The sequence below is a fragment of the Hypomesus transpacificus genome, chromosome 10 (genome assembly GCF_021917145.1).
Source record: "Hypomesus transpacificus isolate Combined female chromosome 10, fHypTra1, whole genome shotgun sequence".
Classification (NCBI taxonomy): Eukaryota; Metazoa; Chordata; class Actinopteri; order Osmeriformes; family Osmeridae; genus Hypomesus; species Hypomesus transpacificus.
Window position 1 is genome coordinate 3381909 of NC_061069.1, and position 18307 is coordinate 3400215.

General features: G+C 44.3%; 3 protein-coding genes across 3 annotated transcripts; 1 reads left to right on the forward strand and 2 right to left on the reverse strand.

Moving 5' to 3' along the window:
* The first annotated feature begins 163 nt into the window (after nt 1-163).
* On the forward strand, nt 164-1923 carry LOC124472272 (transcription factor AP-1-like). Its single transcript, XM_047027034.1, has one exon. The coding sequence runs from the start codon at nt 512-514 to the stop codon at nt 1463-1465; it is 954 nt and encodes a 317-aa protein (XP_046882990.1). The 5' UTR covers nt 164-511; the 3' UTR covers nt 1466-1923.
* An 85-nt stretch (nt 1924-2008) lies between these two features.
* tada1 (transcriptional adaptor 1) lies at nt 2009-5264 on the reverse strand. Its single transcript, XM_047027031.1, has 8 exons — nt 5143-5264; nt 4787-4878; nt 4585-4650; nt 4330-4424; nt 3989-4201; nt 3737-3888; nt 3194-3350; nt 2009-3062 (listed from the first exon to the last, which is right to left on the reverse strand). Exons 1-8 carry the CDS (start codon nt 5214-5216, stop codon nt 2910-2912), a joined length of 1002 nt encoding a protein of 333 aa, XP_046882987.1. The 5' UTR covers nt 5217-5264; the 3' UTR covers nt 2009-2909.
* A 4756-nt stretch (nt 5265-10020) lies between these two features.
* LOC124472253 (angiopoietin-related protein 1-like) lies at nt 10021-17217 on the reverse strand. The gene is made up of 5 exons (XM_047027007.1): nt 16626-17217; nt 13324-14184; nt 12393-12586; nt 11165-11435; nt 10021-10992 (listed from the first exon to the last, which is right to left on the reverse strand). The coding sequence occupies exons 2-5, from the start codon at nt 14129-14131 to the stop codon at nt 10805-10807; spliced, it is 1461 nt and encodes a 486-aa protein (XP_046882963.1). The 5' UTR covers nt 14132-14184; nt 16626-17217; the 3' UTR covers nt 10021-10804.
* Between the last annotated feature and the right edge of the window lie 1090 nt (nt 17218-18307).

An 18307-nucleotide genomic window follows, 5' to 3' on the forward strand; every position in this document is an offset into this window, starting at 1 on the left:
TACATCGCTCCATTTCTGCATTACCTAATCCCATCAGCCATTGCGGGAGGCGGGAATATGGCTGGTTGTCAAAGAAACCTGCATGTCATTACAAAGGAAACGCCCATCGCATAATCTCAAACCAATGGGAAGCTTTAGAAATGACATCATTGTTATTTTCAGTATAGCAGCAGCTTAGAAGTGGATAAAGTTCGACTCCACGTTGGAAGTGGTAGAAAGTACATTGTAGCCAGTCAGTCGTCGTAGCTACGTACACAGGGGACAATTGTTATTTTAATACAATATTTTAATTGAACTATTGATGTCCATTTCACACATCGATCTGTTTTTGTGCTAGGCTACAATTTTTTCGGTCAAGACGAAAAGTTTTCCCGTGGACAAGTTGAGTTCTGAGGCGCACCCTGTCCTAGACTGGTGGTGAGAGAGGATTGAATTTTATTACTCGAAATTATCTGTCGAAGTACATTGTTGGATGTGATTTTTTTTATACATCCCAAGAAAAGTTCAATTGATGCCTACCAAGATGGAAGCGACATTTTATGACGAATCCGTGAATGGCTCAAGTTCTCAGCACGGTGGAATGGGAGGATATGGATTTAATCCGAAAACTATGAAGCAGAGTATGACACTGAACCTAAACGACCCTAAAAATTTCAAACCTCAATTGCGAGCGAAAGCGATTGACATACTAACGTCCCCTGATGTGGGATTATTAAAACTAGCCTCTCCGGAACTAGAAAGACTTATAATACAGTCCTGCAATGGGCTGACTACTCCCACCCCTACTCAGTTTCTCTGTCCCAAGAACATCACAGACGAGCAGGAGGGGTTTGCTGAGGGATTTGTAAGGGCACTCGCGGAGCTTCATTATCAGCAACATATGCCCAATGGCTCGGAGGCGCAAACCAATGCAACCACAGACATGGCACCCGTATCTACTGTGTCCGACAATGGTATTCCGTACAGCTGCACTGTTCGTGCAGAGCCACCGGAATATACAAACTTGGGCACTTTCGGTCGGGCTGTAAACTCTGCGTCGGCACCTACTGGCGAAAGACACTCATCGGCCAGTTACACAGCCGTCACGTCCCAAAATCATCTGGACCCCCAGCGGTCAGCACAGCACGCGAGGCTACAAGCATTCAAAGAGGAGCCCCAAACGGTGCCCGAGATGACAGGCGAAACCCCACCACTATCTCCTATCGACATGGAAAGCCAGGAGCGGATCAAAGCCGAAAGAAAGCGCATGAGGAACAGGGTGGCCGCGTCCAAATGCCGGAAAAGGAAGCTGGAAAGGATTTCGAGGCTAGAGGACAGGGTCAAAAACCTGAAGACCCAGCACACAGAGTTGGTTTCCTCTGCCAACGTGCTACGGGATGAACTTGCACTTCTCAAACAAAAGGTCATGGACCACGTTAACAGTGGCTGCCAGCTCATTTTGACGCAGCAGCTCCAATCTTTTTGAACTAAAAGGGACAATGCGCTATAAGCGACTCAAGCGAGAGACATTTGAATTAGGGACCAAACGCAACTCCAAGGGGCGTGATACAAAGTTGCGCCTTGACAGAACAGCGACAACAGACCTTGTGGAATCAAGTGGTGGCCAGTCTGCCCGTTCCATTTTCACATTGTCCGGTAGCAAATGTATATAGAACATGTGTAGCACTGAGTTTCCTCACCAGTGACGAATTGTACAATAACACAGTATAAAACATTGCTTCATTGACGCACCTTTGCGCAAGGACTGACTCATGATGTGTAACTTACTGACGGAAAATTGCCTTACTTCGTTGACAATATTTTGAGGTTTAACAACTGTTAGACCTGAATGATTAGGCTACTTTGTAATAGGACAACTATTTTTATGCCTGTCTTTTGAGCACTTAAACATTTTGTATAACAAAAAATAAAACGTGGAAACAAGTGAATTGAATGATTGTATTTTGTACTAAATTGTAATAGCGTTGACATTATAAACCAAATATAGGGTCGAATTAATTAAATATAGCTTTGGTTGATTGTTCAAGTCGAGAGTGCATTATTTCAGGATTTGTTGACAGAAGTAGGGTCGGATAGACCATTGAGTCACTCCAGTGTAGCGTAATCGTCTGGTGGCGTGAATGCACGACGTGCGATTGGATAGCATCGTGTCGGAAATGAGCGGCAGGCAAGCCAAATATGGCAAGAGAGCTCTCCCGAGGACTCGCGAAGTCTATGACGAGTGGGTGTGCCTAAAATACTGCGCTGCCAGAAGTGGGACTCTTAAGACAATTCTTCGACAACCTGCGTAAACAGCTAAAAGCTAAATTCCTCTATAACACGTTCCATCAAATGTGTATATCCCATCCTAGCAAACTCAGTATTCACCAATTGAATGTATACTAACTATATTAAACGAGTAATTCACCAGTTCAATGCAAATTATTACGGAGAAGTAATCCGATTTATTTCCAAACGTCTTTGTGAAAAAATTATAATAATACAAACATATTTACATAATTGGTTGCTGCTCAGGCTAGATTTCACTGTTGAGGGGTATTCTGGAACATTTTGTTAGAGAACAAAAGTGTTACCCCATCCCTGCATGTTTCTCTCTTCCATCACACCTGTTTCAAATTAATGGATTGTTAACAAGGTCAGCAAACGCCTGATAACGAGCCATTTATTTCAATCAGGTGTGGAAGAGGGGAAACTTGCAGGGCAGAGGATCACGAGGACCAGGATAAAGAAAGGCTGATGTAGAGTATGGAGCCACACAGGGCCCTTTCTCTACTGCTCCCTTTTCCTTCATACAGCATCACTCTCGTCTGACTGGCTGCACCTCAGTTATCAATCTGTCCACCTAGAGACCTTCAGTGGCCAGAGAGGCCCTTCATCCCTCTCCTACATACATCTGGTCTGGCTGAGTCTCAACTGATGAGCAGGCCCTCCTTGATGGCGAGGCGCTGGCGGTGCACGTGGTCCTGCTCCAGCTCCTCGTGGCTGGGGTGCCACAGCCGAGACAGGATGCGCTCCATGTTCAGGGCGTACATGGTGTGAGAGGGCATCACGCCACGGTGAACCTGCACCCAAAGCAGGAGGGCTACAGTGAGTCGTCGTTTCAGGCAAGAACGGTGCATTCAGCCACTCGGTTTGTGTACAAAACAGTGCATGCAGTACTCAGTCCGATTTCTTTGTGAGGGGATCCTCTCACCTGTAGTGCTTCCAGTAGATCGAACATGCCGATTGGAGGGAGGGGAGCAGGGATGCTGTCACTGGAGCAGGCCAGGAGGAGGGCGGCTTGTTGCTCAGCCTCGTCTGGGGACACTTGTGGGGGTGGGCCTGCGGGGAGCGAAGCACTTGGAGGGGGGCTAGGGTTGGAGGAAAATTGCCCCCAATCAATAGCAAGGCAGTCACAATACTAATGAAAATCATCCAAATCTGAGATTCAGACTTTAGAATTGTACATTTCAATTTGAAAGGCTTTGAAAAAAAGAGGAAAAAAAAGATTTCCAGGCTATGTTTTGGTAGACGTATTAAAAAAATCCTCCAACTTAGACAAGTTACTGATTTTATAAAAATTGGAAAGTTTCTTGTTAATCATTAACGATATGTTATGGGTGCCAAATTGAAGGGCAGTTGGTCATCACATCATATTGGTCCAGAGATGGTGCTTTCCTCTACCCGTGGCTTGCCACTGACCTAGCCTTAATCAATGAAACACAAATCAACGCTCCAGAGTTTCCAACTTCCTTACCATTCAGTGACACTGTGATAGGCAGCCAAGCTGTTTTTTAGGTAGGGCTGAGGTGTGACATCACTGCCAAAGGCATAGGGGAAATGTCCATCCCGTAGTCGGTAAGCTTTCCTCCGGGTCACTATAGCAGTAAGGACGTCCTTCAAGTGAACCTGCCAGTGAAGAGATTCTAACTGAGTGCCTGAGAAGAGCTTCATGCCCACCCCAACACACATACACACTCCATATGGTCCTAACCAATGCAGTACACACCTCCACAGCATGGACCATGCTACTGACAGCGTCCTCGGTGACGTTGTCCAGGCCCACCTCAAAGGCCGTTACCATCATGCGGGCCTCTAGCTGGCCCCGAGTGGGCAGCAGCAGGGTGTGGGCACTCAGGCGCAGCTCCTCCTCCTCTGACCCCACCTCCCGGGGGCTGAACGGCTGGGCTGCACTCAGGGGGTTCTGGGGCTGGAAACGATGCTGGAGCCCAGGCAAGTCATACAAACACCCGTTACTGGGCCATATTTCAACGGAAGGGAGGGCAGAATCACGTTCATGGCATTTCATGATGTGCTTCTGTCAACCACAGTCGATTTCATTGGACTTACGTCAAATTTCTGTCTAGAGGAGAATTTCTTTTTTCCCTTCGGTTTGCCAGGCTTGGAGGTGGAGCCCACTGTCCACTGTAGAGACCCTGCTCCCTCTGGAACATGAACAAGTCAAAAGAGCATCTCACAGTATGACATATAAAATCAACAATGCAATGTCTCCAGATACTCAACAACTTTGCATATTAAAAGGGAGGCCAATCTGGAAAGGGCTGCACGACTATAGTTTCAGCACATATCTCACTGACAACATACCTGGTGTTGAGACGATGATCTGACAGCGAGTGAGAATGGCCAGGAGGAAGTCATTATGAACATGGACTGAAGGGAAGGAACGAGAAAAGACTGAAGTCAGTTGCAAAGTTGGCAGATATGAGATGTGGCTCACCATTGGCAACATTAGAGCTTTGAAGATTCTTACACAGTTTGATATACCTAGAGCTAGCTAGTTACAAACCGTTTTCTTGTGCCAGGAGACGACGTGCTTCAATGTCGAACTCCTCCTTACTTATCTTCTGTTTGAACCATAGTTTCAAGTTCGCCCAATAACTGTAAGGTACGTGCAATGTTATGTTATAAATAGGAGTAACCTCCAACAACCTGAACAAATGTCAGATATCTAAATAACCACAAACCAAATATAGTAGTATCATCCATACTATAATTTTTTGCACATTATTCTAGCCACAGCAGCTAGCTAGCCAGCTACTGTCTAGTGTAGCTAACTTCCTACAATCATTTCGGCGTTGTCACATCTAGTTTGAAAAGCTTGATAAAACAACAACACAGCAACAACTTTAACCAATAACTTACTGCTTAACATTATCACCAATTACTTCAGTTAAATTTTTCTTTGCTATTTCAAGCTCACTGGAATGGGCTGCCATTGCGATACTAGATTTGACGTAAAAACTCCGCGCCAGTAAACCAGCCTTCTTTCTCTGCGGTTTCTGCCAGCATTTGCTTGGCCACCATTGTGTAGCAGCGCCACTCAGCGGAATGAACAGCATGTCACCCTGGCACTTAACATTGCTTACAGTTGGCCAGCAGAGGGCAGACAAGACCCACACAGCATTGTCCATGCTACGCTTCTCAACGTGCAGCTAATTAGAAAATAATCAGATCTAGTTTATTTTGGTATGGATGTAAAGACTTGGCCGCGTTTCCCAGATTCTTTAACAAGCTTTTAGAATCTGGGAAACGCGGCCAATTTAATAATATAGCTGTAAGCAGAAAAGACGGATTCCACCTCAAAATGGCAAAATATTGAAAAATTGACATATTAGAGGGTTACAACTTTCAACAAGGGAACATGGCAGGATTTCACAGTTCCAAACTCTAAATCTCTGCATGCATCCGGATTTGAACTACTACACATTAGCTTCCAAATACCAGGCTACGCTCTAGCAAACTGAGCCACAGGCGCTTTCAAGTGCGTGAGTTCGTGAGTGTCCGAGTAACGTGTCCAAAGCGGTCTTACAATATCGATCAAAATACAACTTTTACACACACAATGCTAGAAAACCAATATGCTGGCTATATGTAGCATGATCTTATCTACACAATTCAACAGTTAAGGCGCTTTTTGTGTAGTATTTACCTCAGAGAAAAACATTAGCAAATGTGGAGGAATTAAATATATTGGCTACTGCTAATCTATGCTGCTATTTCATATGTTCTAGCAGTCTCTGTTTCATAATCAATACCTCAGATTTACTAAATGTGGAATGACAATGCTGAACATATATTCCAAATGTAATCAATGCTTCAATTAGAACAGATAATAATGAACTTATGCACCAGGATGTTTTTAAGTCTGTGAAAGGTGCACCATATACTGGGGAATGTAACCTTTGATGTGAGGAGGAATGCGATAGATCAGCATGCTGTCAGGGGAGGTGAAATGGTAACACTATGGGCTGGAATGGGCCTCAGAACTCTTGAGAGTAAAAGTGTCAACACTTTGAGATAAGAACTAGGCAGGCCATGGAGGATGTAACTTTTTGCTCCTGGATGTCAACAGACCTTGGGATGGTCTGTCCCCCCATTGGATATTCTGTCCTCCCATTGGATATTCTGTCCTCCCATTGGATACCACAGATGAATCATTGCTATGTTTGACAAGCGGAGGATTGATCAGAAGACCAGAAACCGGTATTTCTGTCAGGATCCAAAAATTGTAAAAAGATGGCCGTGGCTGATTTTGAACCTCTGACCTTACACTAGCTACCACTTACTAGCTCTAGCTACTACTAGAACAACTATAACAAGGCTGTATTTGTTGTCCAGGTATAACAACAAATGAATGGCCAGTGTCCAGAAGACTGACATTTTGTTCAGATATAGTAATATAACATAACATAATTGGACATATGGTTTCAGAAAAGAATAATTTAGCTGTTTCTCACTATATCATGGCGGACCTAATAGTTCCTTGAGGCTTTTTGTTCCCCATGAGAAATGAGGCAAGTACACCGTGTTTCAGAAGAATTGGACAAATGGTGTGGAAATGCCATCACTTTGAAAAGGGGACATTTGGGCATGGCCTCAGGTGAAATGTGGGCCATTCTTGGTGAGGGGGTTAGGCCTGTTGTATCAATGTGCCACATTTCAAAACATTTTACCAAGGAGATCCTGAGTTATTGGGCCAAATAGGTTACTAGAATATTAATAATAATACCAACAAACACAATAGGCTTCCTTTTGACAAAGGAATTCTAATAAACAAAATAAGGTCAGTTCAACGCCCTACAATTCACAACCATAATCCTATTAGGTGAGTGTTAGACTATTTCACGTTAGCTGCGAAATTAACTGACAAGTATCAAAAATGTTGTTTGTATCTTTTTTTATTAAGTAAAAGCGAAAATATAGACCCTAGGAAAACGGGTCAATTTGCTAAGAAAACATAGGTTGGAAAATCAATTCGATTCAGCAGTTTTTTTGTTTTCTGCGCTCTTTGTGCTCTGAGAGCAGAACTAGAATAAGTTATTCAACATATTAGCTCACCATTTTCCTTTGCGGGGCTTTACTGTGGGGCCCTTCTGTTTTAACTTGTCTTAACTAGGCCACGAAAACAGCTGAGCATATGGGCAGTGGGCCTAATAACTCCCTCCCTAGACTGAAAAAAAGACACTGACCCATGACCTCAAACATGGCTCATATTACAATTCGTGAAAAAAGGGTAATTTGGAGCTTACAAAGCAATACGGTTGGTGTTATTGAATATACTGACATTGCTACTTAATTTGGGAAAAATAGATATATTCAATTTTAATGTAGAAACACCTACAGCACAGCAGGCCTACATGTCATTAAGATCTCATCATATATAGCAATGTAGACCGTGGAAATATCTTGATGAAGTGAATGCTCTTTGAATGCTGGCAGACAAATATTTTAATATCTGCTAAACTGATGTTGAAACTTGGCTTGACAAAGAAACTAGTTATCATTTCAATGCTCAAGTTGTCCTGTTTTTTATTTATTATCTCTGGATTAAATACAATGCGGGGATTTGCGTTTGTGTGCTATCAAAACAAATTACATTAAAGCTTGGCAAAGACTTCTGTGTTATATGTCTTGCTGAAATATCACACCATGTCGTAAATTTATGTAAGAGGAAAACTCCATCTGTCTTAGACTGAGACTTCCTAGCTCCCAAAGAAAAACTATCAATCAAAGACCTTTCTTCATGGAGAAAGATAATGAATTGGCTCTGTGAAGAAGAAAAAAATGGGTTTGTGGTGGTACCCTGTTCCATCCGAGTCTATGGGTTTCCATCTCATATGATATCACCATTGGCTGGTTGAGGCTCACAGGGCTGTCTGTTTGAGATAAATGGGTCTCTATGGGGATTCCCAGCAATGGATGTCCTTGAGCAAACATCAGGCACATAGAAGCCCCACAAACATTTTCCGCAAATCGTCTAAGCCCAGGACTGTTTCTGTGTTCTTCCACACAAGTCCACTGTGACAGAGTTGGCTTTCACTCTTGAAACCTCCATCAGTCTCCTGAAGACCACCAATGTGTTTACCAGTTTTCCTGGGCTCGAGTGTGGTCTCTCTCCAGGGCCAAAGATGTCACCTTGCCTCTTCCAGCCTCTGAGAGCACAAGGCTAAGAACGGAAGGTATGTGACTATGCAAAGTATCAGGGTCATGGAATATGTTACTGCGACAGTTACTGGCAGACTAACCTCACTCATGTGGACCACATGGTGGAAGCGACTTGTGTGGGTTTTTTATTGTGTTTGAGATGTCATAAGTGAAACAAAACAACAACTAAAGAACATGAGCAGACAATTATGCTTAAACTCTATTTCTACCATCTGTCTGTCTGTCTGTCTGTCTGTCTGTCTGTCTGTCTGTCTGTCTGTCTGTCTGTCTGTCTGTCTGTCTGTCTGTCTGTCTGTCTGTCTGTCTGTCTGTCTGTCTGTCTGTCTGTCTGTCTAACAACTAATACAGTGATGCTAACAGAAGGGTAAGGCTCTGGACTCTGAGCTTTTTAACAGCTGGTAGCCTGTGCAGCCAGTCCATCTCTCTCTACCAGCCTCGCTCACCTTGAGAGGCCCCATCACTGTCCAATGCAAATATTAGACAATCTGTAAAAAATGTAACTTAGTCGTTCATGGAAAACTCTTTCTCTCTTTCCCTCCCAGCCATACCAGCACACAAAGTCATCACCCATACAGTAGGACCAACATGAAGAATATAGGTATTTACTGTGTGCAGTTCTAAACACACTAGGAAGTTGTTTTTTTTGATTTCCAAAATGTTTTAGATACACGTATTTTTACGGTAAAAGACACAATCTTTCTGCTATTTGGTAAGAATGAATGACCCAGGATAAACTGTCCAAGACATCCAGTTCTACGTTTGCTTCTAGAGCTGTTTATGTTGATTGTCTGTTCCAGTCTGGCCCTAACGTACTATGTAAATTAAACACATGTTCATGTTTATATAATTGGCCTTACATTTTCTTTTATCGATTAACTGTCTCCAAACTACTATAAACTCTGAAGTGCCCCATTTGGTTTATTTTAACAACCTGATTATCTTTAATAGACATTTTGATGACTGGCGGTGATGGTAAGTTTGGTTAGGTCTTACTTGGTGTAATGTTGCTGCTATTGTATTGAATGATGGAATTAGCTGATTATATTTGGACCATTTTTTGTTGTGGCAATTCTCCAAAGCATCACTGAAATACACAGTTTTGTTAGGGGACATACAGAATCCATTAATCAGAGGGATAAGGGCAGAGTCTTTCTGATATGGGTTTACTGTCAGTGTTTTGGTAGAGTACAGCAAGGTCTATTTTTCTCCTCTCCTGTGTGATTATTTACCCTTCAGATGGAGGCTGTTTGTACAGCCCATAGGGAGTCGTGACCCTTTGAATGAAAAAATATTTTTGAAAGATACAGCCCAAGCACTTTTGTGTGGAAAGAATTTCTCTGTATTTAAAAGGAAGAGAGAGAGAGAAAAAAAAACTTGGAAATTTGGACAGATTCCATCCCAGTGCCTCCCCGCTCATCTATTTTCTTCCTCTTCATCCGTTCTGTCTGAAATGTGTTTCTCGTTGTCTGTCCCCATGCCTCTCACTTACTCTCTGCTTTGTTGCCATTTTTTCAGAGCACAAGAAACACTCAAAACAAACCGTAATTCCACCGATTTGTTTTCCAAAGATACTTGTTTTTCACAGGCTCACATTGAGATTTAATCAGCTGCAAAATGAGAAAAGCAAAACAGCAACACACATACACTACTGCAAGGGAACTGTTCAAACACAAAGCAGGACATGGTCCATGGTTGCCACAAATACAGCAAAGAGAGAATGTTTTCCATAAGATAATTTACTGCTTCCTCAGGACGCCTGGTCCATTTTCCACGTTATTATAATATTTAATAGTACTCATACACCATCAAGCATTTCAAGTTACTTGCATTGGAACTTTCAAGATGCTATTACAAATGTATTCAAAGCTATTTACATACCTCTATAATTAGTTGCCTTACCATTTTAGTCTCTGGTCTATGAATAACATGGATATATGATGGCCACACCCTCGGATGGATTCTCATTGTTGTCTCCCTGTTAAAAGGTAGGCCTGGTCTAGCCATCACTTGTCTAAGTCTAGAAACCCCAGGTAATACCATAGTCTGGTTTCAGGTCGAACAGGATCTTGGAGCCTGCGGGAAAAGCCACTGCTCTACCAGCAAGATGCTGCTCACAGGATACCAAAAGCTTCTCGACTCTGGTCAACCCTCACAGCCAGGCCTACGATGAGGATGAAGGCACTTTATCAAAACCCCTCCACCTTTAGTCAACTGTGATATGTGGTTTTGATATAAAATAAGGTGAGATCACTGTCACACATTAATGTTGCCCGGTCCATGTCTGTGAGTATGATGGGAGCTCCAGAGAGAGTTTTGGGACATGGCTGAGGGTTAGGCGGCCCATGCCCTTCCCCTAGCCTCAGTCTATGGGTCTGATCATCATGCGGACCCCCTTCATGGAGTAGAACCCTCCCCCGTAGTCGGCCCAGAAGATGCCGTCCTGGAACTTGCTGCGGTAGACCCCACCGGTGTACCACACACCGTTCAGATTGGCCTGACCACACGTGTTGTACCACCAGCCACCTTTATGGAAGTGTGCACAGTTACCTGTGTGGACACAGTACATGGCTCATTAGCATGGAACCACCAGGAACGTTAGCCTCATGCGTTACGTAAACTCACATGCACACACAGGTCAGCAATTACATTGACGGAAAATCGAGTAAGCACCCCCGACGTGAAGTTAAAACCCAGAAACAAAACGCCAAGCGTCAGCCACCTGAGAAGGCGTCCTTGTCTCGGTCCAGGGTGGTGAACTGTTTGCCGTTGTGGCTGCTGAGGGAGTCTCCGGCGTTGCCCTGGTAGGTGCCCAGCCTCAGCCGGTAGCCCTCGCTCTCAGGCTCCAGGTGGAAGCTGCTGTACTCAGCATACACCTTCTTCCCCACCCAGTCCTCCAGCTCCACCAGGAGGCGGTAGTCGCCCTGCTTCCCCATGTTGTAGATGCCCTCCAGCCCCAGCCAGTACTCACCGTCAATGTTGCCAAAGCCATTCTGAGACATGGGGAGAGTCATGAAGTTAGTTGTTTGTTTTGTGGTATGGGTTGTTCAGAAAGAGAATGAAAAAGAATGTGCTGTAGGGACGCAGTGTCTCACTATCTATTTTAGAAAGACTATAATCTTGTTTTGTGGTCTGGTGGATAATCACTGAACTTTTGCCAGAGCACATGACAATTATTATCATAAATTCTATCAAACCCGATCTGAACTGTCTAGGCTATTTGTTATAAAGCATAAAAATCCTATGATGTAGCCATTCTTTAACATTGACTCAAAGCTACATCTGTCAACCCCTAACAAACCCTGGATCACTGCTAATGGCAAAACAGCCCCAGTGTCCCTGTCGAATAACTATGGCCTATCTGGCCGTTTGCCTTCTCCAGAGCTCCTTGACGCAAAATGTCTGTGGTTTCTGATTGTGGATTAACTAGATCATGCAGAGATGATGAATGATGTGGGGTTTCTGTCAGGGGCTTGCTTTACTGCATGTGTGTAGATGTGGTGGCGCTTTGTGGGAGAAGCAAATCAATGCTGAACAGAGTAATTGACTTTCAGTTAAACATAGGTTAGCCTGGCAGGTCGGAATGGAACACTGGATCAGCAAGGCCAACGGAGATAGTTCACCTCATCTGCTCAAGGGGGAGACCTATGATATGCATAGCTTGCCCAGCACTCTGGTGGTTTGGAGTGCAAAGGCAGAGATTGAGCTGTGGAACATACCTTCATGCCGGTTCTACTCAAATTTCATAATGGGAATCTAAAACTAAATCGCCTCCGAGAAATATGCTGACACACTCGTTACTTTAAGTGAAAACATCAGGGTCTGGGCTCTGGAAACGTTCCCTGGGACCCCAGATGGTTCCTTGGGATAGGTCATGTAACAGCCCTCTGCTGTCTCTGGAGGAGTAGTTCCTACCAAAAGCGGTTTGACAGGGATGCATTTGTCATCACCTTATAGTTGTCCCAGTTCCTGAAGAAGTTGATGGATCCGTCCCTCCTGCTCTGGATGACGGTCCATCCTCCGTTGTCCAGGCCCTGCTCACACCACACCTGCATGGGCCGCTCAGCCTCGTCTGGTTTGAGCAGGTACATGCCGCTGGTGCTGTGGCCCGCCTCCTGAGCCTGCTGGCAGTCTCGATAAGGACCTAAGGGCAGGACAGACAAACAGGCAGGCAGGCAGGCAGGCCAACCAGCAGGCAGGCAGGCAGACAGACAGCAAGACAAACAGACAGACAGGCAGGCAGATACGCAGACAGACAAACAACAAACAGACATAGTTTGTTTCAGAATTTACATGAGAGAGTAGTGCACTGAGTTTGTTGGGTGTGAGATGGTGACTCTTTGGTCTGATATGATAAATCTGGTCTCTAGGACTAGGTAGGTCCACGCACCTGGCTGGTGGTTTGAGGTGAACCTGAATTTCTGCTACTTTGTGGTTAGTGAAACCATGTCATGCCAGCCTGGGCTGTGTCCTTGCTCTTGCATGAGAGAGAATAAACCTGGAGAGGATTCAGTTTCCTACACTGCTGCCTTCAAATCCTAAACACTTTATTATTCTTGGATGGGTACGATCTAAATGTGTCAGGAATTTCGGTTGATGAGTAAAATTGCATGGGCTGGTTCTTTTTCTTCTCTTTCCTTCTCTTTTCTCCCTACCTGTTTTCAGACATTACAACATTATTTCCATCAAGGTCTGCGTTGCACCTAGTTTTAGCTGAATGTGCAGACCCTTAACAAAACAAGACCATAGACCGTTAAGCTGTTCCATTGTTCTGACTCTACCAGTGTATTTTACAGTCCCTCTCACTCCCTATCCCAGTCACACAGAATTTCGAAAGATCACCCTGTCCAGTCAACCATTCATTAAAGCTTTTTGTCTTACCCTCAGCACTGAAGTTGGCCTGTGGTGGCTTCTTGACCTCCAGGGTGCTGCCTGTGGGCGAAGGCCCAGAGCGGGAGCCCCGTTCTCGGGGGAACGTCCTGCTATGGTCCCTCTGAATCTCGTTGGTGAAGCGTGGGATGCTGACAGGGATGTTCTCCGGAACCACCTGCACCAGTGGAGGTCCCAGAGGAGGCTGCTCGTGCCGGCGCCCGTACACTTGCAGACAGCGCTCCTCCAAGGCCCCGATCAGCACAGACTGGTTGTTGACCACGGCCGACAGGGCCGAGTAGCGGACCTCCAGCTCGCGGTAGCGCGCGGCCAGGCGCAGAGACTCGGCCGTGGCGTTGAGGATGCGTCCCTCCAGCTGGGCCAGCTCCAGGGAGTTGTCCCTCTTCCTGATGATCTCGTGCAGCAGCTGCATGTAGAGCTGGGTCACCCTGGAGTTCATGTTCCTGCTCTCCTTCCTCAGCAGCTTCATCTCGTTCACCATGTTGCCGTCCACGTCCACCACCAGCTTGAGCGTCTCCATCTCGCGCCGCTGCTTGGAGAGGAGGTCCCGCACCGCCGCCACGTCCAGGCGCGTCACGCGGTCCTTGTCTGTCGACGGGACCTGGCTGGCACAGATAGGGCCTTTAATCTTCTGCTCGGGGACCAGGAAGGTGTACGAACACTTCTTGGGTTCCCCGTCCGCCCCTTCCTCAGTGGCCCGTCGTCTCCGTTTCAGGGGGGAGCCCCTGGTGAGGCTCTCGATGGTGCCCCACAGGGACAGCCCCACCAGAACCAGCAGGCTCCATGTCCTGGGGTCCATAGCTCCTTTCCTCTTCTCCTTTCCCCCAGCAGGCCTGTGTGTCAGCTGAGGAGCTAAGAAAAATAAGAGAGTAGGTTAACATAAAAAAACATCAAGACCCCACAATGTACTGGAACCTTGTATGTGTTTAAAACCACTGTAACTGCCAACATAATTAGGATAACCGAATGCATGACGTCCTGTCTAGATGCCCAACAATAACTGTGTCGAATAATGAAGTGTCTGAACTTTGAAATAAAATGGGAAAACTAGGAAACCTCAACGATCCTAATTAAATATATTGCTTTATTCTTGGCAAGATGTACCACTTCAACTGCACTTTTCCCTGCTCAAATCTGTAAGAAGTCCTGATATGGTCTCAGTTCACTCTCTTTTGGGCATTCCTCCATCCTAAGCTCCATATCAAGGGTGTGTTTGGTCTGTTTCTCATACTCATTCATTTCCATGGCTTAGTCTGACTGCCAAATCCTTAAGCCTGCATCGTGTGGACTGATGAAATGCTTTTGTCTTTGTAAAATGGTCCGGGTATTAAGTTGACATTGAGACGTTTTGGATGTATAAACATAAGCGTTTGTGTTTGTCCAGAGGAGGTGGTTTAGATTAGGACCATACTTGTGTGACAAGCCCTGCCTCAGATCGATGACACCCAGTCGTCTCCTCTTGACATCTTGGTCATGACTAACTTTGACTAACTTTAGGATTCAGGTCCTATTTTTCTTAGCTGACCCAAATGCTTTTCAAAAAACATTTGGTTCAAGATGTGTTTGGAAAAGAATGAAGGGCAAGGATGTGTGAGCGGGAGCCGCATGAGTAATGTTTTCTGGGGTCTATTTTTGGTGGAGAGGCTCACATTTTGATCTTATTGGTCTTGACAGCGGAGCAACCAGAGAGAGGTGGGCAATGTTGAAAAATGCATGCTAAGTGAAAGATCCCTCCTTTCATATTCAATGGCTGGCTTGGCTCAGGAAGTGGGGCTAATGGCAGGCCAACTTCACTGATGTTGCTCTCCTGGCCAAACCTAACTAGAATGCCGTGTGTTGAGGATGTGGCCAAGAGGGCTTAAATAACCGTCATCAAACACTTTTGACAGGCGCACAATATGACCTACTTTGCATCAATACCCTTCAAAAACAAATCCTCTCTGTATTAGAGCATATATAGAGGAAACAGGACTGAAAGAGTTCTGGATGGAGAGAATGTGTGTGTGTGTGTGTGTGGGGGGACGACTCATTCATCTTTGTGGTCTTTTCTAAAGTGTTTAGCTGCACTGAAGGGTCCCAGCTGTCCTTGATTGAACAGATCCAGAAGTATGACCTCAACCAAGACTGCTGTTGACGCTAAATGAAACCCTTCATCATTGTGGAAAGAAAATAAATAATTGTCTAATAATAATCTATTGCCTTGCATAAACAAAAAAAATAGTTTTATAGGTGTCTTCAAAGGTTTAAAAAAATATTCATGAATGGCGTGATGAAAGCACTTTTTATGCCAAAAAAAAAATACTTATTTAGTCTGGCAGTCAGACAAAACTGAAATATTGTAACAGGAGAGGTTAAATGTGGATTTTATGTGAACTGATTATAAGTTACTTTAACGATACAGCAAGGGAAATAACTGCAAATGAGGCCTGTCCGACAGCTCATAAACACTTTTAGGAGCAATATTACTCAAAGGACAGTTGTTTTTTTGGTGCTTTTTAGCTGGGGAAAAAATTGCAGTTTATTAATCATTTGACACCGGCTATTGGCTAAAAAAAATTTGATTCCATACGGCTGTTGAATTACAAGCTCAATATGAATCTTAGATCTCTTGGCCTGATGTGAGTGACAGTGTTTACACAAAGGCTCAGTGTGAATTGCATAGCGATGAATCTCATAGCCAGTTATTACATCTGGGTCTCTCATTAACACCAGACTGGTCTTCATCAAGTCAGCCACAGGGCTTCTCTTTTTTCATGGACTTATTAAAAATGTCTCCAAAAGTATGTTTTTTTTCCCTGCCCTGAGCCAAACCGGTTCCTCATGTATATTTATGAAGGAGAAGCGCTTCTCTCCACAGGTCAGACTTAGAGTAGCGACTGCCTGTGTCCTCTGCCAGTTCAGTAGAACAGTGCATCTGTTGCAGAAGTCAGCATCTGGGTTTTCTTATACATGTCAGAGAAATCTGTTCACTGGCTGGTGGACAATGAAACTGATGGTTTATATGATTTCCCTTGCATATCTAATAGTCTTAACATTATAATGGCAAGAAATATAGGAAATAGAGATTTAAATGAAATGAAGTAATAAAGAACGGGAAGCCAGAAACAAATAAACATAAGCAGTGCACACTAGAATATCTAGAATGCACATACAGCAGTTTCCTATAACCAGTTCAATAATCTGAACATGCCCTCAAGGAGAAACTCATCAAAGGTACAATCAACCAGAACACCAAACAAAAAAGCAAGAGAAGGAGCCACTTAAAACGACTGGAAAGAGACGTGTGTGCCTACCTGTCTGGTGTGTGGAGTCTAGCAGGCTCTGGAAGTGCTACTCTGGGAGGTTGCTGGGGCTGGCCTCTCAGTTGGAGGTCCTGCGTAGCTGCACGTATTCCATGGTCCGGTGATCACTGACTTCTGACTCCCCTGTCCCCTCGCTGTCTGGTCTCTGTCTAGAAGAGTAGAGGCCGCTGTAACAGGGGATCATGCAGCACTGTTCCTGTTGTGTTGAAGGAGGTCCACAAAGATTGAGCAACAGGGAAGGATGGTGAGTTTTCCTCTGTAGGATGGGAGGCAGCCCTGCCTACCACCTCTGATGTCATAGGTGTTTCTGAAGAATAACAGCTCTCCTTGCCTGATACCGTTTCACTGCAAATGAACGAGAATGATGAGGAGCCAGAGACAGCATGTTGGTATCAGTCTTGTGGTCAGTGTGTGAAGACGCTAACACACATTGTAATTCTTCCACTTGCAACTTAATACTTTCACCCTTGTTCTTTTCCCAAAATTTCCAGAGTCCAATTCCATCCTGTAAATCCCACACACATTCACCATAAATGGTTCTCTCACTGTTCTCTATTCTCACTGAAACAAGCACTCTCACATCATGTCTGTTTTAAGAAGTCTCAATCCTGACCATCCATTGGTTTAACTGCAATAATAGAAAGTCTGTTTTGGATGGGTGTACTTTTTATGTGTTTATCCCACAAGGGTGTGTATGTCGCTTGTGGCTGTCCCAGTGCTATTGGCAGCTGGGTTTATTTAGTTAGAAAGACAATACGTGGAGGTCTTAGCAGGCAAAGATGGTTTCAGGCATAATGTTTTGAACTTGGGAGTAAAATCAGACTTTGAATAAATATACTTTGGAGGGAAGGGGAAGAACTTTGTTTTTTGATACTGGTGGTCCTCTGTATATAATAGAGGAATCTAAATAAATGATATCTGGATGTAGGTAACCATGTGTTTGGAAGGAAAAATCTCCCACGGGACACACAATGAGCGTAACCGTAGGTTGAATTGATTCCATGCCACACACATTCAAGTCATTTTTTATTTACTTGTGGTCTCAAAGTTTGTAGCAACAAAAAGAAAGAAAAAAATATTAAACAAGAGAATTATAGCCAGTAAAATAGTTTTTATTGCCCTATTAATCTCTTTCAGGTCTGGCTTTGGCCACCGTTGGCTCTAGATTCATGGCTCAAGTTATTTTAGCTTTTGCACATTCCCTCTTGGCTATAGGGATAAGCCAAAGGAAGTGACTGACAATGTAGGCCAAACATTTGCCTATATTTGAATGTGTTTAAATGCCTAGTCAGAGTGTTGTTAGACATAAAGCCCTACTGGGGCACAGGCCCAGTTCATATCCCTTTTTTTCTTCCAGGCTTGCTGCGCACAATACACTACTTGGCTATAGAAACTCTAGTTTGATATCAGATTTGGCAGGGACGTCAACAGTTTATGTAAGCAAGCTTCATGTAATCTTGTTTTTATGTTTTAGTAAAAATAAGATGATCGTTAGGCCTATCATTTACAAACTTTCTTTAGTTTTGTAATGTTTTCTTAAACTACCTAAATTCTGACTTGTGTGCCGAGTCCGACACCTTGACACCCGTGCGTGCTGCGGTGGCTATTTGGCAAGCTCAGAAGAGCGCGCTGACATGGAATTCTGCGGGCATCGGGTTTTGTTTTCGGTTAAA

Coding starts and splice junctions, on each gene's coding strand:
- LOC124472272 (XM_047027034.1), top strand. CDS start 512: ATGCCTACCAAGATGGAAGCGACATTTTATGACGAATCCGTGAATGGC.
- tada1 (XM_047027031.1), bottom strand. CDS start 5,216: ATGGCAGCCCATTCCAGTGAGCTTGAAATAGCAAAGAAAAATTTAACT. Junction 4,651..4,786: donor TCTCCTGGCACAAGAAAACG/GTTTGTAACTAG, acceptor CCTTCCCTTCAG/TCCATGTTCATAATGACTTC. Junction 4,202..4,329: donor CCTCTAGACAGAAATTTGAC/GTAAGTCCAATG, acceptor CCTGGGCTCCAG/CATCGTTTCCAGCCCCAGAA.
- LOC124472253 (XM_047027007.1), bottom strand. CDS start 14,131: ATGGACCCCAGGACATGGAGCCTGCTGGTTCTGGTGGGGCTGTCCCTG. Junction 12,587..13,323: donor GGCCAACTTCAGTGCTGAGG/GTAAGACAAAAA, acceptor TCCTGCCCTTAG/GTCCTTATCGAGACTGCCAG. Junction 10,993..11,164: donor AGACAAGGACGCCTTCTCAG/GTGGCTGACGCT, acceptor GTGTCCACACAG/GTAACTGTGCACACTTCCAT.